General features: G+C 42.5%; 2 protein-coding genes across 5 annotated transcripts in view; both read left to right on the forward strand.

Moving 5' to 3' along the window:
• The first annotated feature begins 181 nt into the window (after window positions 1–181).
• Window positions 182–1,641, forward strand: DDT (D-dopachrome tautomerase). Its single transcript, XM_059863937.1, has 3 exons — window positions 182–344; window positions 425–600; window positions 1,395–1,641. The coding sequence occupies exons 1-3, from the start codon at window positions 237–239 to the stop codon at window positions 1,465–1,467; spliced, it is 357 nt and encodes a 118-aa protein (XP_059719920.1). The 5' UTR covers window positions 182–236; the 3' UTR covers window positions 1,468–1,641.
• A 4,145-nt stretch (window positions 1,642–5,786) lies between these two features.
• The window catches only part of CABIN1 (calcineurin binding protein 1), a 115,031-nt gene continuing 94,745 nt past the window's right edge, over window positions 5,787–26,072 (forward strand). For 2 of the 4 annotated variants that reach the window (XM_059863754.1, XM_059863758.1), the window contains exons 1-21: window positions 5,787–5,930; window positions 6,880–7,017; window positions 8,137–8,201; window positions 8,634–8,726; window positions 9,026–9,139; window positions 9,285–9,419; window positions 9,681–9,861; window positions 10,617–10,746; window positions 11,423–11,572; window positions 12,437–12,729; window positions 13,272–13,440; window positions 13,880–14,016; window positions 14,400–14,617; window positions 16,009–16,087; window positions 16,327–16,514; window positions 18,073–18,222; window positions 18,609–18,803; window positions 19,831–20,067; window positions 21,318–21,471; window positions 21,701–21,816; window positions 25,599–25,760. In XM_059863754.1, coding sequence (XP_059719737.1) covers window positions 8,199–8,201; window positions 8,634–8,726; window positions 9,026–9,139; window positions 9,285–9,419; window positions 9,681–9,861; window positions 10,617–10,746; window positions 11,423–11,572; window positions 12,437–12,729; window positions 13,272–13,440; window positions 13,880–14,016; window positions 14,400–14,617; window positions 16,009–16,087; window positions 16,327–16,514; window positions 18,073–18,222; window positions 18,609–18,803; window positions 19,831–20,067; window positions 21,318–21,471; window positions 21,701–21,816; window positions 25,599–25,760 — 2,904 coding nt within the window. In that variant the 5' untranslated portion in view covers window positions 5,787–5,930; window positions 6,880–7,017; window positions 8,137–8,198. The remainder of the gene's footprint in view (window positions 5,931–6,879; window positions 7,018–8,136; window positions 8,202–8,633; window positions 8,727–9,025; window positions 9,140–9,284; window positions 9,420–9,680; window positions 9,862–10,616; window positions 10,747–11,422; window positions 11,573–12,436; window positions 12,730–13,271; window positions 13,441–13,879; window positions 14,017–14,399; window positions 14,618–16,008; window positions 16,088–16,326; window positions 16,515–18,072; window positions 18,223–18,608; window positions 18,804–19,830; window positions 20,068–21,317; window positions 21,472–21,700; window positions 21,817–25,598; window positions 25,761–26,072) is intronic. The other 2 variants (XM_059863756.1, XM_059863755.1) reach the window with 2 other exon arrangements.

Below are 26,072 nucleotides of genomic sequence, written 5' to 3' on the forward strand. Positions count from 1 at the left end.
AGCAATGCCCACGGTGGGTCTCAAAGGCTGGGCAGCCAGCTGGTGCAGCTGGGCTGAAGCGGAGCAACCCGCCCGGGGCTGGCACGGAGCGAGGGGCAGCGGCAGGGCCGGACGCGCTCCGCTGCTGCGGGCGGTGCCGGGGCTGAGCCCGCCCCCGCCGCGGCTCCGGGAGAGGGGCAGGCCCGGGGCCGGGGGCAGAGGCGGTGCAGGCCGCGGGCAGCAGCAGCAGCAGCGCCATGCCGTTCGTGGAGCTGGACACCAGCCTGCCGGCCGAGCGGCTGCCGCCGGGGCTGGCGCAGACCCTGTGCGCCGCCACCGCCGACATCCTGGGCAAACCGGCGGAGGTGAGCGGGCCGGGCCGGCGGGGCAGGGACCGGGGGCGGCGGGGCTGACCGTGGCTAACTAACCGTGGCTTTCCCGGCAGCGGGTGAACGTGACGGTGCGGAGCGGGCTGCCCATGGTGCTGTCGGGCTCTGCCGAGCCCTGCGCGCAGCTGGCGGTCTCGTCCATCGGCGTGGTGGGCACGGCGGAGCAGAACAAGGCGCACAGCGCCCGCTTCTTCGACGTGCTGACGGCGCAGCTGGGCCTCGGCCCCGATCGGTGAGTGCGGCCCGGCGGGGCTCGGCCCGGGACACCGTGCTCAGCCCAAGGGCAGCGAGAGCGTCCTCCCGTCGGGCCTGCAGGTCTGTGTGCTCCACGGACATGGAACACGACAAACAAGTGCCGAGGGGATGTTCAGAGCAGTGGAGATAGTGGCAGTTCCCGTGTCCTCCAGGAGACTAAGTTGTGATACAGATCCAAGACAAGATTGCTAACACGAAGTGTTCGTGGATGCTGAATCCCAGGCGTGCTTTGGAGCCAGATAAAACCATAGACTGGTATGCACTTGTTGAACAGTCTGGGCACTACTGTTCTCTGAAGATCAGTAGTCACAGTTGGTGAAATTGGTGCAAAACCCCACCGGGACTGGTAGAGCTTCACCCTGCCAGGGTGTCTCCTGCCAAATGCTGGAACAAGGCTGTTCCTGAAGGTCAGCCATGTCCATCTCTGCTTGTCTTACCCATCTCCCCAAAGGAGAGTGATAATAGTACTTCCCTGCCTCTTGGGTGCTGTCAGGATAAATCCCTGGCAAGATTATGCACTGTGTGACTCCTTCTAAAATGGACAAGTATCACATTTAAAGTGCTGAAATATAGACTGCTTTTGTTTGTGGAGGTGAAGTCTGTACCCTGGCCCATACCCAGCTTATGTTTCCTTCTGTTGAATGAACACCCTGAAGTGTAAGACAGTGAGACCCTAGTGCAGATTTTCTACTATGTTGCAAACTGGGCAGCAATAATGTTTAATTGTAAAATAATGTTTCCTGTCCACATTTTTGCTCTTTTACCCAAAAGGATTGTCATCCGCTTTTACCCTCTGGAGCCCTGGCAGATTGGCAAGAACAGGACAGTGATGACATTCCTGTGATCCTTGGAGCAGCTGCTGGAACAAGGCCATGATGAAGGCAACCCAGAGATGATCAGCTCTGTCTGTCTGCTTGTTTCCTCTTGTGATCCAATCTGTGTAGCTCGATTCACTTTTGTCTTTGCATCCTGTACACACAAAACTCAAGAGTGAGGCAATCAACTGATTTTACTGAAATAGTTCAAAGTCTTTGTCTCAAGCTCAGGCCTAGACAAAGCTGCTTGTAGCAGTAAAACGTTTAATTCTAGAACACATGGCTTTACTGAGGACCAGAGAGGTTCTGAGGTTTATCTAGTTTTTCTCATAGTTTGCAAGGCAGAAAAAATCCTTTTTTCTGTTTCTCTGCGGCAGCAGAAGGCCAGTGAAGATGACGTGGAAGTCAAATTCTTTTATTTTTCAGGCTCCCCTGAAAGCCCTTTCTGGAAAGAGAGGGGATTATTGGGAGAGAAGTTTAGGCATTGAGGGCTCATGTCAGATCTTGTGCTCTGTGTTCTGCCCTTGCCACCTCCTGTGACTGCTCCTACAAAGTGTTACTTGTCCACAAGGTTTCCAGGGCTCAGTGTCTGTCTGCTGATGGCAGAGATGATGGAGGAGAGAGTCACTTCTGAAGACCTGCACTGTGCCACCAGAAAATATTTTGATGTTTCTGCTACTGCCAGCTTTAATTCCTGTTATTCACTGTTTGTCCAGAGTCCTTTCCCTTGCTGTTATGGGGAGTTTTGGGATGATACAGCATCTCACTGTGATCTGTGGCTGATGTTTCTGGCTCAGTGTCCCTGTAGAGAAGTGTTTTGGGCTTTTAGGACCCATATACTCCCTCACTTTATAACTAGAATACCCAGGGCATTTCCTTATAACAAAAGCAGGGTACTTTTTGTGTACAATGTTGCCTCTGCCTTCTGCTGCTAATAAAATAATTTATCAGTTCCCTTTCACTTTGTGACTTGGTCAGGGGGAGGTCAGGGAGTTCAGGGCACATCCCTGGGACATGGGGGTGCATGAGAATAGGAAGCTGAAGGGGCCTTCTGTGCTCCTTTATCATTCTAAATGGGGTTTTATTTGTTTATGGCTTGAGGTATCATTACCATTTTAAAATTGTTTGTTCCCTACACACCATAAATAACTTCTATGTTTGACAAATCTGACAGGAATGCAATACCAAACACAAATTTGTGTATCAGGCTGGGGGCTACACCTTATCTGGTTAATAAACTGTCACAAAACTTCTTTTGATAAGTGTCAGTTTGCTGGCTCACAGCATGGGGGTTTGTAGGTCTTAGTGCTTGGAGACTGACATTGTGGCTGCCCAGGTCTCTCCACTTTCCCAGGAGGTCTTTCAGTCTAAAGTTGTTGAAACTCAGGCATCAACCAGGTAGGTGACCTGAGTCTGAGAGCACTGACTCAGCAGTACTGTGTTGCAGAGAAGGGGGTGCACAGCCCTGGCTTTGCACCACCTTGAGGTGAATATTCCAAAATGCAGAAAATATTCTCACTTTAATTCTGATCTGCAGACGGTTCATTTCCTGGAGGTCCTTCTGCCTCCTGAAGTAACAACCACAGACCCTTGCCAAAGCCTCTGTTTCCTTCAGAGAAGCCTTGCTCAGCCCTGGGCCCCAGCTCTCTTGGTTTTGGGCCATTTTGTCCACCCTGGGGACTTCTGCAGACTCTGTGCTTTCCTCACCCTTGGCTGCTCCCAGTGTGGGTTTCTGCCTGGGAACAACTTCCCCAAGATTGCAGAGCTGAGCACGAGGATGTAAGGAAGTTCATGTTGTCTGAAGAAATGGCCTATTTTTTACTTCACTGAGCTAATGTTGGAGTAGGTTTGACAGTATTTTGGGACTTGAGAAGGATAAACCCCCTGCAAAGGGGTTATGCAGGCCTTTGGAACTGCCTTGGGCATGAACACATCAACCAGAAAAGCAGGAAACGTTTTTCACTCCTCAGGTTGAGAAAATCAGATCCACCACCCTTATCTATGGCACAGCAATGACATCATAAAATCCCTTTCCCTTGCATGCAGGTCCCTGTTCCATGGGCTGGAGCCTGCCTGACATCTGGAGTTGGTAGCTCCCAGCTATGGTTGATCTTTTACTGTTGTAACTTCCCAGGCTCAACCTCCTAAGGTTAACAAATATTTCTGCTCCCCAAAGTGGCCTCTGTTGTTTGACAATGCTGTATAGGCATATGTTCAAACTGAAAGGCAATGCCCTGGTTTTGAACACTGAGTAACCATTTCCTAGCCCCAAACCTTTGGACTTTGGATAATCTTTCTGTGTATTTACACTCGAGAGGAGCAGCGAGGCCCTGAGGATGATGCAGGGCACCACGGACAGGAAAGTCCTGCAGGGTTGTGAGAGCTTTGTAAGTTACTCTGCAAACACAGCAGTGGGATGCTGCTGCTCACAGCAGCCCTGTGCTTGGTGTGTCATGCTGGAAAGAAGGGCATTACACAACTGCTACATTTGAGGAGAAGAGGGCTTTTCCTCATAGTGCTAAGTGCTGTTCAGTGCAGTGCTTGAGCACCAGCTTACCTTCATCAGTGTGTGTGATGTGTTGTAGCAACAGGAGTATTTAAAGGTGAGGTTCTGTCCCACAGCTGGGGCCTTTCCAGCCTGTCTGTGCTGTGCTGAGGTCTCTGTGGGGCTGAGGATGGCACATCTGCTCTTTGGCACTGCTGTCTGACCACCTTACACCTTAGAGATAAAGCCATTTCCACACAGAGCTGTCTCAGTGCTGCTGAGCTTCACTTCCCCCAGATCCCAGGGGCACAAAGTGTGTTCCCATCTCCAGCTGGCTCCATGGCAAGCTTTAGGGAAACTCAGTGGCCTTGGGCTGATTTCCAGCCTGCTGGGCAGGGGATCCACACACATTCAGGGTTTTGCCCACACACCCCACACAAGCTGCACCTGAAGCTCCTGGGGCAGAATAACCTCTGTCACCTGTTGAGTAGGAGCAGTCTTTAGACCTCTTAATTTCTGAAGCTGGAATCCGAATTTTGCAGATGGGCTGCAAAAAGAGGGTGACAGGGCTTTACTTTGTGAAGGAAAGCAGCTCTGCCCAGCATTGTTTGTGCAGTTGTTAGGGTGTTGGAGGGTTGAAAATGCAATCCTTTCTGTCCTTGCACCATTTTTCTGTGAGAAATCCCCAGACATATTCAGTTTGGAAGATCAGCTCCACATTTTGGAGTTGGGCTGCTGAAAGACAGTGACAGGACCTTTTCTTGGCAAGGAATGCTCGTGGTCCCAGTGTTCATGGGTCAGAGAAGACTGTCCAGGGGCACAGGAAACACCTTTCTGTCCTGACAGCTTTTGAGTGGGATCAATCCCTGAACGTATTAATTCTTGGAGGTGATATCCAAATTTCAGTGGTGGATCCCTGAGAGGGAATGGTGATGCTTTTCCATAGGAAAGAAAACAGCAGGCCCCAGTGTTTCAGGGGCAGATAGCAGGCTGCCCAGGGGAGGTGAAGGCCAGCAGCACTTTTCTGTCCTGGTACTTTTGGTGCTGATGAAATGAGTCTTAAGCTGTGCCAGGGGAGGTTTATATTGGATATTGGGAGAAATTTCTACACAGAAAAACTGATTCAGACATTAGACTGTGCTGCCTGTTAAAAACGGGACCAGACTCCCGGTACTAAAAGTAGTTTCAGCATTTGTTATAAGAAAAAGAAAGGCCTAAAGCAGGGGGCGCGGGCCGAGCAGGAGCGCTCCCTCGAGGATGCTGCACGCCGGCGCTGGGGCTGCTCAGCAGCGATGGCTCCGATGTCCCAGGTGGAGCGGCACGGATTCACTGGTCAGAAGTCCCTCTCTATCCTGTTTTTTTGTCCCTTTGGATTGGTTTATTTTTGGATCCTTCATTTGCACGAAGGTTTAAGGCGCTCGATTGGTCCATTACAGTTCTGTCCCGGCTGGCTCGTTTCGCTTGGGGGCGGTGCACTTCACTTAGGTGTAATACGGTACGTTCAGTACCGCATTTCTTATAACTGCCCTTTTAACCCCTTGTACATGCTTAACAATTATCAACTATTCTACAACAGTTTCTAACCTATTTTTAACACTGCCCAGGGAGGTGGTGGAGTCACCGTCCCTGGAAGTGTTTAAAGAAAGACTGGACGTGGTCTGGCCGGCACGGGGGTGTCGCTTCCCAGCCGAGACCCCGAGCCCGGAGCTTTCCCAGCCGAGCCGAGCCCGGGGCTCCCTCGGGCACCGCCGGGCGCCCTCAGCCGCCGCTCCCGCCTTCCCGCCTCCCAGTGCGCGGCGCTCCCATTGGCTGGCTGCGGCAGGGCTGCTCGGCCAATGAGGCGCTGCGTTGTTGGCGCGCGGCTCCGGAGGCGGTTGCGGTGGAAACCGCCGGTGCGCGGCTCCCGGGGGAGCGGCGGGAGCCTGAGGGACCCGCGCCGGGAAACCGCGGGAGCGCCCCGGGAACTCCCCGGGAGCAGCGCCGGCATGCCAGGGGCGGCCCCGCGAGGTGAGTGTCCCGTCCGCCCGGCCCCGCCGAGGGGCAGCCGGCGTTCGGGCCCTGCCCCGTGAGGGTGGCGAGAGCCCGGCCTGGGCGGCCTCGCCCGCGCCCCTCCCTCCGCGGAGCCGCGGTCGGAGGCGAACGTGGGCTCCCGCCTCCTCCCGGCCCTGTGTGCCGCTCTCCGGGCCAGCGGCGTGAGCAGCGTCCCTGGCCTCCGTGCAGAAAGTGATCGTGTTTCCGTCAGAACGGCTTGTGCTGAAGCGAGGCGGATCTTTGCAACGTTAAAAAAAAAAATCTAGAACAAAAATCAAGTGTTATTTAAACGTCTATATGAAATGTATGGATCCCAAGTGTAGCAGGAACAACAAAAGCTGGGAAAGCCCAAGTCACTCCCGTTGTTTCTTACTTAGAAGTTGAGAGCGCAAGTTCTGGGAGCAAGAGCTGACATTGGAAATATTTACTTAAATTTTAAACAACTAAGATTAAAGGAGAGAAGGCTTTGAAGGCAAAAGACTTGCTGCCTTTCAGGATGTGCACACCTATTGTAGCCACAGATTTATAGCTGAGACATTCTTGTATCTGAAAAAAATTCAAACTGGTTTGTAGTACTTAATATGAAAGAGGAATTATTTTTTGCCTGCTTGTCTCATGTAGCTGTGTTCCTCTGGAAGTGCTTGTAGTGACACACTCAGTTCAGAAGTGCTGTGGCACTGCTGTAACTCCCTCCAGAGTCAGGGTAGTTTTGCAGCCTGGTGCAGTGCCTGGTTTAAACCAGAATGAAGTAACACCCTGCCCCTGTTTTCCAGCAGCACCTCAGTCCTGTTTGGTTCTGTGCTTTTTCAGCCTGTGAACACCAGGCTGAGAGATGCTAAGTGGTTGTTGCTATGTTCCTGCCTGTTACAAACTTCCAGTATAAAAAATAAGTGGAACTGAAATAGTTTTCCCACCTTTTCTGCAGTTGCAGTTTCCCCAAGAGTCCAGCCTCGGATGTAAAGTCTTGACTGTAGTCTCTGCTGTTGACTTCCTCTGCCACCTTGAGCAAGATTATTTGGATTCAGCAAAAGACTTGGGCATATTACTGAATATAGGCATTTTTGTAAGTGGATTTAAACCCCATCAACCTAAATGTATAATTGATTTGGGATCATACAGACTGACTTACTTAAATGCCATAAGCATCTACCCCCTGTCCAAATTAACATTCAGTCTGTCTGAAAGAGGTAACCTTTAATATCTGTGTATGTGTTTTCTTCATGTGAAAAGTAGACAGGGAGTCTGTCCTGAAGCAGATTTGAGGTTTTATCAAATGTTTCTCTGGTGACTTTCAAGGGAAGAATGCTTCCTGGCTGTGCAGTTGTCAGTCTGACTGAAGTACAGGCAGGGAGAGCCAGTGGTGCACAGGCCAGCAGATGCTCACTGCTGAGTGAGTGGGATTCCTGTCAAGGCATTATTTTCTCTACATGCAGAACTCATCGTGAGGATGTATGAGTTCATTCAGCTTATAGTTCCAAACTCCCACTGCTTCCTGCTGTGGTTAATTCTGGCCTTACTCTTCTATTAATGCAGTCTCCCATATTAAAGACTGTTTTTAGCCTGTCTTGCATATGTCACCTTCTTATTTGAGTTGATGGGAAGGTTTTATCATATAGCAGTGAGGGTTTTCTATAAAAGCAGCACAGAGCTCTTTCATATATTTTTGCCTTTACTAACATGATGTTTCAAGCAGTAAATTGAATATAAATTATGGCCTTGCTTATGAGGAAAAATTACTTACAGGTTATAAAGGTGTATTTACCCCTTCAAACTTTTTATCAGTGGCAAAAAGGATTGGAAATATGAGCATCCTTTTTCAGAAAGAAGAAATGCTAGTTAGTAAAAGTTCCATTTCTTTTGTTTGCACCCATCTAGTCGATCTAAGTGTGTCTGCAGTAGCTATACCTTGTTTTTGCATTGGGGCTGGTCTGTAGAGGTTGGTCAGTGTACTCAGAACAGCTGTGGGACAAACACTGGTACTGTCCTAGCAGGGGTGGCAGTAAGGAAAATTATTCCTCAGTGGAATCATTGTTCCTCAGTTGTTGGGCTGTCTATCTCTTGGCATGGGATGGTGGTTAATTGGTTATTAAAGTATGCTTGTAGAGTATTCAGAGCTTATCTTTTACTTCTGAATGTTTTCTTTGTGAACAGAATAAATGATCTAATCCTGTTTGCTTTCCAGGCCTCTTTGTGGTAGACCCCTCCTTCTATTTCTGGAGACAGACATTGTGAATAGTTGTGAACATGGTAAGGGTTTTTTGAGATGGCTTTTGAGGTGTTTTGGTGGAAATAAAATTGAGAATTTTCCTCTTTCTCTGGGACTAAGAATAAATTGCCATAATGAGAATGTTGGTTTTGGAGTGATTGTATTATTGGTAAACTTAAGAATTTGGAAAAAAATCACTGTAATGCATATGTCTATTCTAGGAAAGATATTACTTGCAAGACATTTGAAGTTTGTTTTTTCCAGCTGATTTTGGATGTGAAATGGTTTTGATATTTGTTTATTTGCAATTAAGGATTATTAAAGTAATGACAGCTCTTGTAACTTTATGTAGAGATCTCTCAGTATTGTTCATGTACCAGTTAATTAGAAAAAAGAGAAAAATCCAGTATTCTAAGGACACTGGGACATCTGTAGGTGTCACATTTCTTGTGGTGTCGCAATTGTCATTCCAGATTCGCATTGCAGCGCTGAACGCGAGCTCCACGGTTGAGGATGACTATGAAGGGACCTTCAAAAGCCATAAGACACAGACAAAGGAAGCTCAGGTAAGTCATCCCACAGTTGTCTTAATGAAGTTTTGTCTTGATGGGAGTTTTGTCCTCTAGTTGTAGGGATTTGTTCAACCATGATATTTTGTTCTTATAGAAATTTAGTTATTCTTTCTCTTGAGCCCTCCTTTAGCAAACTTAAACTTCACTCAGATGAGTTATTTTAGGACAGTAGCACCAATGTTCTGAGTATAGCAGAAAGTATTGAAAGTGTGAAACCACTGAAATACATAATAAATGTAGGTGTATTTAATAAAGTTGTCTTAATAAATACATTCTAATTATTTCAATCACAGGAAGCAGAAGCTTTTGCTTTGTACCACAAAGCTCTGGACCTTCAGAAACATGACAGATTTGAAGAGTCTGCTAAAGCTTATCATGAGCTACTTGAGATTCGTCTTCTGCGGGAGGTCAGTGACCTTGGGAGAATGGCACTCTGGAAAATGTTTGCTGTGTTTTGTCTTACTTCAGTTCTAGCTGGCTAAGTAGAAATGTCAGTGCTTGTTACTTGTCTGATTCCTAATGCCCACATTGCATTTATTTTATAATTTCTAGGCAGTTCTTTCTGGTGATGAGAAAGAAGGGCTGAAACACCCGGGTTTGATGTTAAAATATTCCACCTACAAAAACCTAGCACAACTGGCAGCACAGCGGGATGACTTAGAGACAGCCATGGAGTTCTATCTGGAGGTACAGCGCAGTTGAAATTAGACACTGGGGCCTTAATGTTTGTAAAAACTTCCTAAAATACAGACAGACACATCCAGCATGCATCATGTCAGTATAGTTGAATACTGTGTTCTTTCTGATGCTGTATAGGATAAAATTGGTCCACCATTCAGCCCCCAAAGCAGTTGTGGTCCTGCTGAAAACTAAAGCAGTGCAAGTCCCTGCAGCAAGGTGGGTATGCACGTCTGACATGTGGATGATATTGTTTGTTGTGCTTTCCAGGCTGTAATGCTGGACTCCACTGATGTCAACCTCTGGTATAAAATTGGTCGTGTGGCAATAAAGCTGATCCGCCTGCCCTTGGCTCGTCATGCTTTTGAAGAAGGGCTCAGGTGCAATCCTGATCACTGGCCTTGTTTGGATAACCTTATCACAATTTTGTATACACTCAGTGACTACACGAGTGAGTACAATGCATGAAAAGCATCTCAGTATGTGTGTAATTTCACATTCCCAGAAAAATTGTAACAAATCATATCGGTTGAAGTGTATCTTGCTTAAGCAATGCAGCAGGGTTTGATAGAGACTGCTGCTTCATGATAGAGATTTTACTGAATTATAAAGCATGATGGTTTAGATAAGTTTTGGTTGCCCTAAAAATAAATGTCTGTGGTCTCACAGATCAGGACCTCTGCAGGAAATTTCCCTGTACACTGTTCCTCTGCCTTTCCACATATGTTGGTTTTGGCTTTCTAGTAATTTCCTGCTGCACAGCTCTAGGATTTGGGTATAAATCTACAGTCTCATTCATAGCCTGGAAGGATTAATTGTAGTTACAGCAGTGGATACACTTCTTGCTTCACTAATGGAATCTGCAGTTAAGACACTTGATAACATAAGAATGGTGAATAATTGTGTTTCTGTTTTATGGTTCTAATTTCTGTGCCAGAACAGGCTTGAAAGTAAGTGAAAGATGTACTGCAATCATTGTTTAAACAAAATTCATTGCAGTCTTTTTCTGGATACAGTACCTAGGAAGGCACAATAGGCTACTTTAACTCTATGTGTGTAGTTATTTGACACCTCACAAAGCAATTGGACTAATTTATGTAAATGTCACATTTGGGTGGAATTCAGTGGTGTATGTGAGGCCCAGAAATGGGAGCTTTGAATGAACCAAAGCAGCCATTGACCATTCAATTTTTATTTCTCTGTCAGCATGTTTGTACTTCATCTGCAAAGCTCTGGAAAAAGATTGTCTGTATAGCAAAGGATTGGTTCTGAAGGAGAAGATCTTTGAGGAGCAGCCTTGCCTCCGGAAAGATTCCTTACGGATGTTCCTCAAATGGTGAATGTTGTCTTAGAGTATATACTGCCTTTAGAGTGTAAATTTTGTGTTTGGGGTTGCTCAAAAAACCTGCTGAGATCTTGTGCTTTAAGTGGTAGGAATACCTTGCTGACCTTTTTTCTGAATGATAATATTACTTGTTGATGCTGCTGACAGAATGTTCTTCAGGAATTCCTTTTGGAGGGAGGTTGAAAGAGGAAAAGAATCCATTTGTTGCTGCTCATTTATTTTCATAGCTAGATCTCTTGTAATCATCTGCCTTTGTTTTACTAATTAGTTCCTGATCCCTGCAGCATTATCCTCAGTTTTCCTAATTAAGACAAACCAATAACAACCAAAACAACTCTCACCCCCCAACAAAACCTCACCAAAAACTCCCCTTTTCTTTCTGTATGGATTTTATAGTAGGAGTGGGTAGAAGGAAAGTGGGAAAATAGAGACCCATAAAATTTACAGGTTCTAAGTTAACTGATCATTCAGAACAAAGATTTCTGATGGTTGACACATCTATATGTGTGCCATAAAGTTGGTAACATGATGTTATGTGAATGCTTCTTTTAACGCTGTTTTGTTACATTATATGATGGTATTAAATGAATCTCCTCTAGGCTTTAATAAAAAAAACAACCCAGCAAATAAAAACTTTCACTTATCTCCACTTTGTATTATTTCTTAGTGACATGTCTATCCATAATGTGAATGTGAGTGCAGCTGAGACAGGAAGAATCATAAATGAAGCCCTGGAGCTCCGTAAGAAGAGACAAGCGCTGCTGGTGCGTGACAGAGAGCCAGACCTCAGACTGGTGCAGCCAATTCCCTTTCTCACGTACGTCTTTGTGTTTTCTCTTTTCAAAAAGATCCTCTGAAGCACATATTCTGACAATTGTGCTTCAGACTTCTTCAAAACACCTTTTTTTCCCTTGTAAAAACAAACCAACTCCCCCAGTGTTTTCTTACTAGCTTACAGGTTGGTTTGGTGTGCTTATGGTTTTAGCATAAACCCCACAGCTATTAGTTTTCAACTTTTGATTTTAAATCAGTGATGTAAAAAACAAATCTGGTATCTGAGAATGATTTGGCAGCTATTCCAACATATTACTGGATTTTTCATATATGACTAGTCTGTATGTGAATTTCAAAGCAAGATTAGCTTTTAAAAATTGTTTTTCCTGTTGGAATAATGAAAACTCAGAAAAAAAATTGTAGTTCTTTATTTGCAGGAAGATATAAGGATGCTAGTAAGTTGTTATGTGTGTCTTTATTAAGGCATAAATGATTGGGGTTTGGTTTTTGTATTACACATTTTTCTGGAATATTCATGGACTCTGCATGTAGTTCATATTGCTGAGAAATTGTTTCTACTTGTGAATAGGGGTGAGTTCTTTTAGTGTTGCTGATTGAATGCAGAACCTGAACATTTTCTTTGACACTGCTTTTTTTAGCTTTTGGTATGGGTTAATTTCCTCAGCAACTACTGCATGGACCTTGTGTTTTTAGAGACATTTTTTGAGTGATGGGACAGGTTTTTGACACTCAGGTGTGTATAGCTGTCCCACTGAGAAGCTGCTCTTGCTATCTCTAAGCTGATAGAGAAAAACAATGTTGAGTGCTGTTAGGTTTATAAACATAATATAGAAAATAGTGTGACAAGAACTGAAGACATTGTGATGCTGTTGTGTTTCCCTTGCAGGTGGAAGTGTTTAGGAGAAGCCTTGCTTGCCATGTATCAGCACCTCACAACATGTGAGCCTCCTCGACCCAGTCTGGGAAAGAGAATTGATCTCTCAGAGTACAGAGACCCAGTTCAACATTTGATGCTTTCTCCCACCTCTACTCCTGTCAGTGTTATTCAGCCAACTCCTGTCAGCACTAATCCAGTGGTGACAATGCCAGATCCTGTGTTACCTTACACTCCAACCACACCCAACTTCCCAAGTCACAGCCAGAGTTCACTGGAACCAGGAGCTACTGTAGGTGAGCAAGGTACTTCAATCTAAGATTCAAGATACCTTTCCTACCTACCTGGGTATAAAAAACCACTTCAGAATTCTTTGGGACATGCTGTCTTTCACCTGCATGTTGGTGAAGTCAGAACCTTTTCAGGAAATGTGTAACATCTGATAGAGCAAGTGAAGGAGTATCTGACTTTTTCTGGTTTTGTGCTGTTACCCCACACTGCAATTTTTTAGGATGAGAAAAGTTGTGACTCCATTCCAGCAGTGATTCATATCAAACTTTTAATGCTGGGAAGGGCCTTGAGCTCCTTAGAAGAATGAGCTGTTTTACAAAAAGATGACTGTGTTATTTTTCTGCTCATGTGTCACTTTAAGATGCTGAGAAGACCAAGCTGCCAGCTATATTTATTTGAAATCTGTACAAGATTTTTTTGGCACTGTCTTCAGAAGGCAACCAATGAATCTCAAGTGTTGCTGTGTAATTATGTTTTTAAAAATAAAAAAGATTACTCACTTTTTATTTGTCAATTTAACCTGTCAGGTTTTGGGGATTTTTTCATTATGTTTTAGGTGACATATCTGCAGGTGATAAATCTAAGAAAGGAGTGAAGCGAAGAAGAATTACAGAAGATAGTGGAGAAACAGCCAAAAGGAGATCTGCTAGAGTTCGGAACACCAAGTGTAAAAAAGAGGAGAAGGTTGACTTTCAAGAGCTGTTGGTGAAGTTCCTTCCTTCCAGGTACTGTACAGCAACAACTTTCATTATGAGATGATCACAGAGAGGAAGCTGTTTGGGATTTTGTTTGATTGATATCCCCCCAGCCTTAAAACTACCAGTCTCATGGTTGGTTTTTTGTTTTGAAACAGATGTAGTGCATTATCTTCTGATAAATGTAATAATATATTGCTTTTAGTAAAAATTGCTGAATAAAAATTTAAAAATAAAACAGCTTTTGCTACTGTTTAAGTGAATTAGTGGACAATGCTCATATCAGAATAGGTAAGATAAAGTAATCTTGATTTGGGTGAAAGGAAGTGGATGCAAATCTCTGAATTTGTTTCAGTAATATATTCTCACTGTTAAAATTTGCAGTGTTTCATAGTTAGATTTCATCTAGTAATGAAAGAAAGAATGAGGAGTTTGTTGATATTGTGGTTCTTGCCCCCCTTTCACACAGATTGAGGAAATTAGACCCTGAGGAGGAGGAGGACCCTTTCAATAACTATGAGGTGCAGTCAGAGATCAAAGAGGAGAATTTTCAGCATGTTGGACCACACAGAATGTCATTTGATTCTACAACATTTATGGAGTCTGGTAGGGATTGCCTTATAACCCCTGTTCATTCTTTGTTGGTTTTGCCATATTGTGTGCTTTATTTTCTCGTATTTTCCTGTCATACCTAGAAGATACAGAAGTTAATGCTATTTTTAAAAATATAATTTTATAGTATAGAAGTGTCTCAGTTGGTACTAATATTTTAAGTCTTGGGGACCTGTTCAGTCACTGTGTGCAGGAGCCCTGTTGTGTGGAATTTCCATTTAAACAGATTGGAATACAGTAACTGAATTCTGCACATGTGCAGTGCAGGAGAACTGCTGTGACAGAAGTGCACAAAACACTGCTGAAACTTAATTGTTCCAAGTTATGATCTGCCTCAGCCTTACACATGTAGGCCTCTGTGTTTATCTGCTGTGTAGAAAAACAGGATGTTCATGAATTCCTGCTGGATAACCTGAACAATGGAGGGATCTTGGAGCTGATGATGAGATATCTGAAAGTCATCAGCCAAAAGTTCCTGGTGAAGTGGCCTCCTGGCTTGTGTGAGGTGGTCCTCAGTATCTATAACAGCTGGAGGAAGCACAGCAGTAGCCTTCCCAACCCGCTCCTGAGGGACTCAAGTAATCAACACATCAAGGTAATGCCACCCCTTTCCTTATTCCATATTTGCTGTTGTCCTGGTGTCAGTGTGCCCAAAGTATCCAGCAGAAATCCAGCACACACAGGTTTGGCTCAGCTCTGCTTGTCCCAGCTGTGCTAACTGTCCTAAGCTTGGGTGCACTGCAGCTCCTGGAGCTGTTCCTGAGCTGAGCAGACCTGGCTGATGCTACATGCAACTCTGACCTGTATGTAATGCACACATACACCCAGAGAGATGTAATGGACACAGATATATTTTACCCCTTTATTCTGTTGTGGCTCTTTTTTCTTCCCCCCCTCCCGTTTCTTCTGATATGACAGAGTTTTGTTCTGTCATCAGGTCAGTACAGAGGCTGCTCTGTTCTCACTGGCTGATTGAGGGTCAGCGCATTGCTGCTTTAAATAGAGTAAATACTCTAGTTTTAAAATAACCTGAAATTTACAGCCAAAAAACCAAACAACAACAAAACCAAACCAGTACCACCTCCTCAGCATCACCATTTTATTACCTTTATAAATCTGGAATTTCCTGAAAGCAAGTAGAAAATATAATGAGTTCTTTACATTACTGGTAAACCACCTTAATGATTGAAGATATTTCTTGAATTATAAAACCAGTTCTGATACTTCTTGGCCACTGAGCCAGCCTATGTTATCTTTTTAATGTTAGCAGTCTGTATTCATTTGGAAAGTTATTTGCCTTTGGTATGACTTCAGTTGCAAATAATTTTTCAGACCAAGTGTTTTTACTTCTTTGCAAATGAAATATTAATTATGAAAATTGCTGTGGTCTACTGATGTCATTTACAAAACAAACAAAAGTGCCTCTATGTAGCACATGTTAAATTTTTATACATCCTGTGACTTGTGTATATATTTCACATATACGTGCACTTTTTTAAACAAATGTAAATATATTTATAAATGTATTCCCTTGGTTCTCATTATTACTGCATAACTGCTTACTTTTCTAAAATTTTGTCTCATTTTTCAAATGTCAGTGCTACTGCTGTGTTCTGGAATTGTGCTTTTGGTGTGATTTGGCAATTTAATTAGTTTTATTTCAGCCAAATTAAAAAGTAAGGATGACAGTTTTTTCCAACATCAGGCAGTGCTGTTCTGACCTTCTTCCATGAACTGAGATTTTTCTTTTTTATTGGTTCTGAGTATTGTTTGGCTTTGTACCTGTTGATTTGTCAGTTACTGTACACCTTTCAGGCAGAAGAAGTAGTTACAGCTTGGGAATAGAAATCCCAAGAGGACAAGATGAAGGCTTTCTTTGAAGTAAATTGCAAATTTAGTGATTTTTTTTTTTTTTTAAATTTATGCTTCTTTTAATGTATTTCTTTCTGTGAATACTCTTTTGATATCTCCTTACTTTTTCTGAAGGATATGATGTTAATGAGCCTTTCTTGCATGGAGCTGCAATTAGATCAGTGGCTACTGACAAAAGGGAAGAGTTCTACAGGTGAGAACTTGATGTCATTTTCTTCAGACTCTGAAAACACTGGGGGTGTATGAAGAAATGCTTCCAGGAATTCACTGGATTTTGGAGCTCTTTTTTCTTAATATCTTCCAGATCTGTGTTTTATTGTTCTACCAAGTGTTTGCCTTCAGGTAGATCAGACCTTTGAAGTTCTGTTACATGGGACTCTTTCCATGGGATGCCAGTAACTTCATGATAAAATGTAATTAATTGACTTGCAGTTTCTCCACGAAATTGTCCTGCTGCATCTGTGAATGGCAAGTTTGGCCCTGACTTCCCAGGAACCCATTTTTTGGGAGACCTGCTGCAGCTGTCGTTCGCGTCCTCGCAGCGAGATTTGTTTGAGGAAGGCTGGATGGAGTTTGTCACTCGGGTCTATTGGCTCAAGGCTCGGTTCCTGGCACTGCAGGTGGGCTTCACTTTTGGTTTAGCAAACACAGCTTGTCCCAAATTCAAGTTAATATGTTTTCATCTTATTGCAGGGTTCCATACTGTTGTCTCATTATCTCAAAAGTTTCACACCTTCTTGGTGTTTCTCGTGGGCAGCTTCTCAGAGCACTGACTCTTTCTTTTTTACAAAGCAGCCAACTGATTCTAGTTCCCTTCACCAAGCAGCCACCCCACTCTTTTATAGCACTCTTCTTCTCATTGCTTACAGCTGTGGCCTGGTAAAGTCAGGCCTGTTCCTAATCTTTGACAATTGGCCCAGCTGTAACTCCTTAGAGTAAGATTACCTTCTACACTATCTTTATTTTCTTTTATTCTGTCCCCCTACATGTATTGTTCAGATGCAGCTGATTCAGGAATCTCAACTCTTTTAAGCATGTGGATAAAATCAGCTTAAAATATAGTGATTTCATTTTGCTTCTAAATATAATTCACTTCCCCTGAGGGTTGAGGTGGAAATGAAGTAGGAGGTTTCACATGCTCAGCAAATATTCAGATATGTTTAATAGATGTCTCTGTTTAAATGAACTTGTACTCAGCTTAAAAAAAATAATATTTGTACTAAAGTTACTTGGAATAGTGTTGTGGAGCTGCAGAACATAAGATTTTTGGGGGCCTGGATTTGTGGACCCTATCAAAGTCTCAGGAAGTCCAAAATTCAGATTTGAACTGAGGCAGAACTCTGTTTTCATTACTGTTCCCACTGCTTTTTCAAGGTGGCATGGTTCTGCTTTTGAAGATTTTGAATTTAATATGCAAATTTTGAAGCAGAGGGTTTTAAATCTATCACTAAGGGAATAATTTGAAAGAAATGTTATTTGATCCCAGTCTTTTTCTTCCCCTCTAAGTGTTGCTTCCCTAGGACATCAAAGAGGGTTTTTAAATGCAATAATTATGTTTAAATCTGTTGTCAACTACTTATGTGAGTCAGTTTCATAAGTGTGAACTAACTTGTTCCTTCCCCTTTTATTTTTTCCTGCATCTAAGGATTCCTTTCCAATAAAGTTACTTAGGAAAAATGAGAGTTCCTATACAACCACTGGCACTTTTTCCTTGGGATATGCAGAGTTGTATTTTGCCTGTGCATGCCTTCCTGACATCTCAATTTCAGTAACTACTTTGCACAGAGCAAGTAGAATTCGTTCACTTTGCAGAATATACAAATGTTTCTTTACTCAGTGTTTTAATTTGCACAAATGGAGGAGTTATTTCTGCTGGTTTACTCTTCTGCCTTTTTAAAGGAAAGGGGTTTTAGACTCCAGACCAATCTTACAAATTTATGCAGGCTGAATTCCATTTTTCTGATTTCTTTTATCCACTATTGAAATAACTGGTAAGATATTTTAAAATATTTTTGCTTTAATTTGAGCTATTCAGTTGAATTTGTTTTTTAGTTTTTGAGGACATGCAGTAATCACTCTGGCAGTGCCTGCATTAAATTTAAACATTTTCTACAAGTTTTGGAGACCCTTTCTGCAGGATTTTTTGGTTGATTGCTTTCCTGTGTACTGTTTCTATAGGGAGACATGGAACAGGCCCTTGAAAACTATGATATCTGCACTGAGATGCTGCAGAGCTCCAGCAGCACACAGGCTAAGGCTGGCAGTGAGGGTAACATTGTGATACGCTTGCCTAACCTGCACGTGGATTCTGTGGTCTCTTTAGAAGAGGTGAGAGCTCATTTCCACGTGTGTGTTCCCTCTTCCATCCCTCACACTCCATCTCTCCCAGTTTCACATGTCACCTATGAATTAGTTCTTTTGTGATAGAAGTTTGCTGTATGTCAGAATGAGGGGTTGGTAGTTTGAATGTTATGTCAAGACTAACCTGTCTATTTAAAAAACTACAGTTTTTGTATCTGTTGGTCCTGTACATCTTTAGAGTGCTGTTATGCAAAATAAAAATATTAAAGCAGCTGCATGCATTAAATCAGCAGTAGATTATTGAATCAATGTTTTTCTTTCCTTTTCTGAAACATTAAGAGCTGGGAGAAGTGTCAGTAGTCAAATATATGTGAAAACAAAAGTTAAGGTTATGTCATCTGTGATGTTTGCAGATTGAGAAGAACCTGAAATCTCTGGAGAGATGCCAGTCTTTGGAAGAGATCCAGCGACTGTATGAGGCAGGGGACTATAATGCAGTGGTGCATCTGCTCAGGCCAACCTTGTGCTTCAATGGTTATGGCAGAGCCAAACACCTGGAGTTTGTCACATCCATACCTGAGAGACCAGCTCAGCTGCTTCTCCTCCAGGTTTGCTTTGTTTCTTACAAAATCTGTTCTAGTAAGGAATTAGGACTCATTCCTGAAAGCAGGATGGAGGGATTTCTGGAGTGGGTGTTAACAGTTATGAGTCTTATTTACAAAGCAAAACATGGGACCAAATCTGTAAATGCTCTGGAGATCACAGCTTTGTCGACATCATTAGCAATGTGCCAGCTTTTGCTGACTGAGAATGTGGCTAAAGATGCAACATGTTGAGGCCTCCATGGAATGAACAGAAACTTGAGTTTCCTGAGTTATTTTATGGATGAATTCATGCTGCTGTTGACTATATGGTGACTTAGAACCATTCTGAAACTTGGTTATCTAGCATATGAATTATTTTTATGCTGTAAAGACCCTCTCCTGCCTGAATGAGAAACTGTTGCTACATGCAGTATAATTGTTGTAGAGTTAGTCCATTTGACACTGTAAAAATAAGTGTATAATAAGTGTATTAATGAGTTCAGCTCAGCTGAGTATATTAGGTTAGTTGGGGGAAAAAAGTTTGCACAAAAAAAGACTGATGGGTTTTTAACTGCACAGAACCCAGTCCTACATTTTCCATGCTATCTGGTGACCCGACCTCTTCAGAGTAGGAAGAAGCAGAAGTTGCTATTACACTGGCCTTAGAGTTGCTACATTGTTATTTATGAAGTAATAAAATGGTATCATAAGATGATAAAGATCCAAGCCCTGTTTCTTGTAAGGGCTTTATTCAGCTGTAGATCATTAGAGACCTACAGCCATCCCTTTCCTTTTTTCTCTCCTTGCATCTTTTATTAAAGCAGAAAGATGTGATGCTTTTTTTGTATTTAGATCCTACTTGTGTATTTGTCATCCAGGATCCATGCACCTCCTATTGACCTTTTAATGTTGCATTTAAAGTTGTTGCTTCGTTTCATTGAAGTAATCACATTAACTGAGTATAGTGTTTTGCTTTGCCCTGCTGTGCATTCATGTTTAAAATAAACTCCTCGTTGTTATAATAGATCTTTTTCATATTTACATTCCCTAGGACTCCCTGCTCAAACTGAAAGACTACAAGCAATGCTTTGAATGCTCAGATGTTGCCTTGAATGAAGCAATTCAGCAGATGATTAATATGACAGCAGCCTCTGCTAAAGAGGAGTGGGTTGCTACGGTAACACAGCTGCTCACAGGAATAGATACTTCATTATCCTCAGTTAGCAGCATCCTGAAAGACTCCTCTGTCACACCAAGCCTGGTTCGCTTAACAAACAACCTGATCCAGGTAAGCCATGGCCTGGCACCAGGGAGATGTGCTGAGTGCTGCAGGACTCAGGGCATGCTGCAGCTGCTGGGTGAATGCCCACCCACTCTAGTGATGGCTTTGGTTACAGTTTTGGGAAGCTGGGTATTACCATATTGTGTGAGCATTGTCATAGTCTGCAGCGTGATAGAGCTGCACTGAGCACACACCTGTGCTAGATCCACTACCAGCAGCTAGATCCACTACCAAGCTGCCTAAACCAATCAAAATATGGTGGTAAGATAACCAGCACTGGGGTTTTAGGCTGTTTGACATGGTGATAATGTGAAGATTGATTGAGCTGCCTGGGTGTAGCTTGTGAGTTCTGGCTCTGATCTTGCCTGAATGTGCCTCAGGCTGGAGGGCCAGGTCCCATAAGCCTTACAGGCATGGTAGAATTGCTTGCAAGTGCTGGCCAAAGTAAGTGTTTTTCTGGCAAAAACAGAGAGGGTGATCTGAACAGGGCAGGGGAAAAGTGAAATGTGAACTGCTTCTAGAATTATGAATACAGCTAATTTTAGCCTTTTATAGAAGGTGCTTTCAAACCTTAAAATTGAACGAGCATTTTCAGTCCAGGTAACAAATGGCAAACTTACAAATGGCAGTTCTATTAAGAAGCAGGTCTAGTTGATGTCAAAATTCAATGTGCTTGCAAATCTTAAATCTCCATCTACTTCTGTAAAAGCCAAAGACCTTTCACAACTTAGAAAATCATGCTCTTCTTTTGTAGAGTTGTATGTTTTATGGCATGTAATGGAATTCTGGAGAACAGAGTGTTCAGGCACATCATTTATGTAGCATCTTTAATGATTCTAGTTGGTCTTAACCAGTTGTTGTAAGGCCTGTTCTAGAAGTCAGGAATTTTTGTAAGTTCCTCTTCATCTGGGTTGTAGGGAAGTTTCTTGTGCAATAATGAGGCCTAGTGATGCTAGGAATTGATGCTGTGTATTTGCTTACTATGAATTGCTCATATAGCTTATTAACAGAGACACATCTAGGTGGAAAATGGGGATGCAAGAGGAATGTCACAGTAGGGCAAATAATCTACTCCCCTTCCCCTACTGATTGATTTGCCTCTAGCATTTTTACAGCCACTTGTGAGAAGCTGAGGCTCAACTTTCAATTATTTCCTTGGGGTAAAAAGTGTTGCTAACTTTGGGTTGTTTGGGAAGGATTCACACCCGGCCTGTGTTTACATTACTTTGTCTGTATAATGTCTGTTTCTCTATTAGATCATAGACTGCAGCATGGCTGTCCAGGAAGAACCAAAAGAGCCCTATGTGTCCTCAGTGCTTCCATGGATTATCCTGCACAGGATCATCCAGCATGAGGAAGATGCTTTTCGATCCCTTTGCTGCCAGCAGCAGCAGAACCAGGGAGAAGAAGGTGGATTATTTCTTCACTTTTATGTATTGGACCTGAGCTCTTTACCATCCAGCTCAGGAATATAAGTAATAAAATACTTGTTTGTTGCCTTACCTTCCTCCTGAAGGGAGTAGAGGGCTATGCAAGCACCACTTTCCAGCAGAGAGGAAGCTGTTTGCCAGTTGAAGCATTGACTCAGATTTAACTCAGTTCTGTGCTACTTTAATATTTACCAATTTCTTTCTTCCAGTGAGTCCTGATACCCCTATGTTGCCTTCTTCACTTATGCTGTTGAACACAGCTCATGAATATTTGGGAAGAAGATCCTGGTGTTGCAATTCAGATGGTGCTCTGCTCAAGTTCTATGTAAGTATTGGCATCGTGGAATGACTGAGATTGATTCTGATTGATCTCTGCAAATCATCTGGCCAAGCCACATCCCAAAGCAGGAAACAAAGTTCAAAGTTAGATTGTTTATTGCCTTATCTTCATATTAAATATACACTTTTAAATCCACTTTCCAGCTTCTCCCAGACAAACATATGAAAGTTTCAGTCAGTTTAATCTGAATAGCAAAGGCTTGTTATTCCAGATCCTTTTCTATTGGTCTGCTTCTGTCATGCTCCCCATTGTTCTCTGGACTTGCCTCACTGAGAAGAAAAATTGTTTTATTCTCTTTTTTCCTTTGTTTTGCTTCTTGCACTTGTATTTTATTTTGTTCATGGGATTTGAAAGGGAAGTAGGAATAACCAAGCAGTTGGATAGTACTGTACATCATTCAGGAGCTAAAAAAACCTGTTGTGTTAATCTTTAAAATTGCTGCTAAAATAACACAGTGGGATTCCATATTCATCTTGTCTCAGTGGTTCTAAATAAGTTGCTCACTTCACAGAACTGAATTTGTCAAGTGTTAGGTAGGGTTTGCACATTTCAGTGTACATAAATACTGTTTATCACATAAAAAGAACATATTTAAACTTTCAGCCAAGAAAATTCAGTTTGGAACCGCTTGATTGTTTGTTTCTTCCAAATCATAAGAGTAAAGATTTGCAGCCATCATCTATCCACACAACTGGAATGCTCCTGATTGCTCCCATATCCTGTGGTGTTACCTGGATTTGCTCTGAAGCTGTGATGCATTTAATTGTTCTGCAATTGATAAATTTGCCTTTTTTGATTGTACCTACCTTTATTTTATACCACAGTCTGAAAAAAATAGCAACTCTATTGTTTTCATGTTATTAACTAAATATTATTTAAAATACACATACAAAGTTAATCTGTTGAACAGTGATGAGAATGAAGAATTACTTTAGCCCTCCATTTCCCTGTGTCTTAAGGCTGTTCTTTGCTCTGTTGTTTAGATGGGTGTGTTACATCTCATCTCCTGTGCTCCAGGAATGGGTGTCTGGGCACTAATACTATAGCATTATTAGATGAAAGGACTTGACCTTTTTAAGATTATTCCTTGAGGTCTCATTGTTACACCAGAAAATAAATTTCCCTTGGTTAAGTAGAGTATTTCCATTTGTTTGCTTGTTTTCTCTTAGCTCAGAAAGCCAATGTTTCCCTGAGCAGAGCACTGACAGCCTGGGACAGCCTGGCTGCTGGCAGATCCCAGATAATGTGATGCCATGGCATCCACTGGGCTCTGCTCTACAGGGACATTTCAGTGGCACTTTGCAGATTCAGCTTGACTTCACTGAGGTTTATTACCTTCAACCAAGAGAAAATCATGATTAGTTCTGCATAGAGCTACTCAGGAATCTCCTAATTTCCCCTCTCAGCACTCCCTGGAGCTTATTAGCCACAGCTCAGTGCCAGACCCCATCTACCTCTGCATTTGAGCAGTGGCATGTCCAGGACAGTAATTTAGACAGCTGGGAAGGATGGCACAGAGAGCCTGAGGGGTTCTGCAGGAGTCAGCTCACCCTGGCAGGGCTGCAGTGAATGAGCAGTGTTTGAACTGAGGCTGATTCAGGCTAGAACTATCAGATTATCTCTATGTCCTGCTCTCCTCAGCCTCCCTGGTGTAGGAGCATAATGCTGATGCACCTGAGCTGGCCCTGCAGGGACTCCAGAGGGTTTGTTAGCTCGGGCCCTGTGCTTCATGGAAATAGATGGGCTGTTCCCAGGCTCGAGCCTGCCCACAGATGTGCCCTGAAGTGATGAGTCTGAATTGTGCCTGAAAAATGTGCTGTACCCACAGCCTGGGGAGTGGCAGAGGATGGGCTGGGAACCTGAGCAAAGTACAAATACACTGAGAGCTGGCAGTGTATTTGCAGTGAGATCTTTGCAAATGTCATCAGCTGCTTTAAACAAAATGTTCCATTTTCACTGACAGAATTGCCAGCTCCTTACACTAAAATATATTATTAAAAACAAGAATTTAGTTTTCAGAGTTTTCAGAGACAAGAGGGTGTTGGAAGGATAGGGAAAGACAAAGGTAAAATGGGATGAGTTATTTGAAGAGGAAGGAAGCTTCAAGAATGTGAACAGTGTGTTTCATAGGTTAGTGTCAAATGGTCACCTTCTGTAGGTGAACTGTCTGCTCGAGGACCTTATACTGCTTGTGCAAGAGAAGGTGTTCATATTAATTAAGGTCTTTAACAATAGTCTGAATTATTAGGAACAATTCTGGATTTCTGCCAAGAACTTGAAAGTTGAATAATAACAAAGGAGATTGTTTTGAATGCTGTTCAAGTGAGAATTCTGTTACTGCTGTTGGATGTGCTTTTGTTTGTAGAAGTAGGAAATATAAGGCTTTTGTTACAGTATCCTCTGATGCTCAGTGTTTTTCTTCAGCTTATTTAGCTACCCTTTCTGTAAATTTCAAGTGTTCACAAATTCATACAGGGAGAGTGCTGGCAATAAGGTGTCTGCAGGGACTCAGTGTGAATGAGTCTGCTGTGACTCCAGATGTCATTGAAATGCTTTCTAAGAATTGTCTGCCTTTCTTTTTCAGGGGTTTGGCTCTTAATAAACAGTACCTTGATCTTAGCACAGATATTTTCATCAGAAGAGAATCAGCATCTTCTATTCAATTCCAGCTCTTATAAATGAGCTTCTTACATGTAGAAAGTCAGACTTTTGCCTTGTCATGCATGTTTGTATTGACAGGAAAGCCCATCATGATGAGAAACTTCTTGTAGGATCATGCATAAGTAATTCAGTTTGCAATCCTAGATGTTGAAAAATGAGAAATATCCACAAATAAACATTTCTTTTTTAAATTGAAATTCTAGAGTGGAACACACTGAAATTGAATCTTAAACCTCAGTGGTTGTGTGGGTCTTGTTTTGGTTACAAAATAAATATCCAGAATACCCCTTCACAGGTTATTCTTGGTGAGCATATTTTTATTGACCTTGAAGTGTCTTCTTGGAATGTGTTCCTTTTTGGTTTGTTTTTTTATGGAAGCTTAGTGAGAATTTTCAAAGAGTTACCTTTCTTCTTTTGGCATTCAGCTGCAGTTTTTATAATGAATGTCTTAAACTATCAGCATCTTCCAAAATACTCTACTGATGGGTGCTTTCTCTTGTAGTGTTGAAGGTAAAGATAGCAACTTGCTACAGTGTTTAGTAATTTGGGATGAGTCCAGCCACTTTCCTTGGTGTGTAGCCATCTGTGTAATACTGTTCATACTGTTCAATTCTATAGTCCTTTCAGCCAGATTTTCATTAACTCTCTCTCTTCTTTTGCTGCCAAGTCCTTTCCATCCTGCTTTTTTCATGCAGAGGAAATTGCTGGTTGTGAGTTAGGGCAGAAATTCTTCTGTACCTTTTCCTTATTCACAGCATTGATGAACTGTAGTTGACAGTTCTATTCACAGAAGCAGCTTGATGTGTAGGGGAGAACTTTGAATGATTCTAAGTCTGAAACATGAAGCTGATATTTAACCTCACTGATTAAAAATGTTTGTGAATTAACACAGGAAGAAAAATAAAAGCACTTCAATGCTGCTGCAGTGCCATCGGAGTGACTTGTGTGAGACCAGTTTACAGAAATTCATGAGTAATATTGGGTTGTTATTGGGGAAAAATCCATGTAAAAATCCCCTAAAATCCCTTAAAGTTGTTTTCATCACAGCCAGCTGGGCAGCTCACTGTGATCTGCAGGTGACCTTGTCCTTGGTGCTTGGCTTGTAGGTTCAGGTACTACAGAAAGAACTTGCAGCTTCCACTTCTGAAGATACTCATCCTTACAAAGAAGAGCTGGAAACAGCCTTGGAACAATGTTTTTATTGTTTATATGGTTTCCCTAGCAAAAAGAGCAAAGCAAGGTACCTAGAAGAACATTCAGTACAGCAGGTAAGTTATGTCTTGTCTTATCCAATGTCAGTGGAATATCCTGAACTGATGTAAGATGCATTCTTGTTTTGTTCTAATAACTTTGATATATTTTGGAGAAAGACTACTTTTATTTCCTTGTAAATTTTATGTATTTTACACATTCTAGAGAATAAAATAAAAATCTTAATATTTTTAAAAATTATAAATATAAGAAGTAAATTATTTTAAATGCTAGTCTTATCCATAGTAGTCTGCCATCCTGAAAGTATTGATAAATTGATTTTATTAAGCTATCACTTTCCTATTTTCAGCTGAGAAGAAGTTCAAGGT

This window comes from Haemorhous mexicanus, chromosome 19, assembly GCF_027477595.1.
Source record: "Haemorhous mexicanus isolate bHaeMex1 chromosome 19, bHaeMex1.pri, whole genome shotgun sequence".
Classification (NCBI taxonomy): domain Eukaryota; kingdom Metazoa; phylum Chordata; class Aves; order Passeriformes; family Fringillidae; genus Haemorhous; species Haemorhous mexicanus.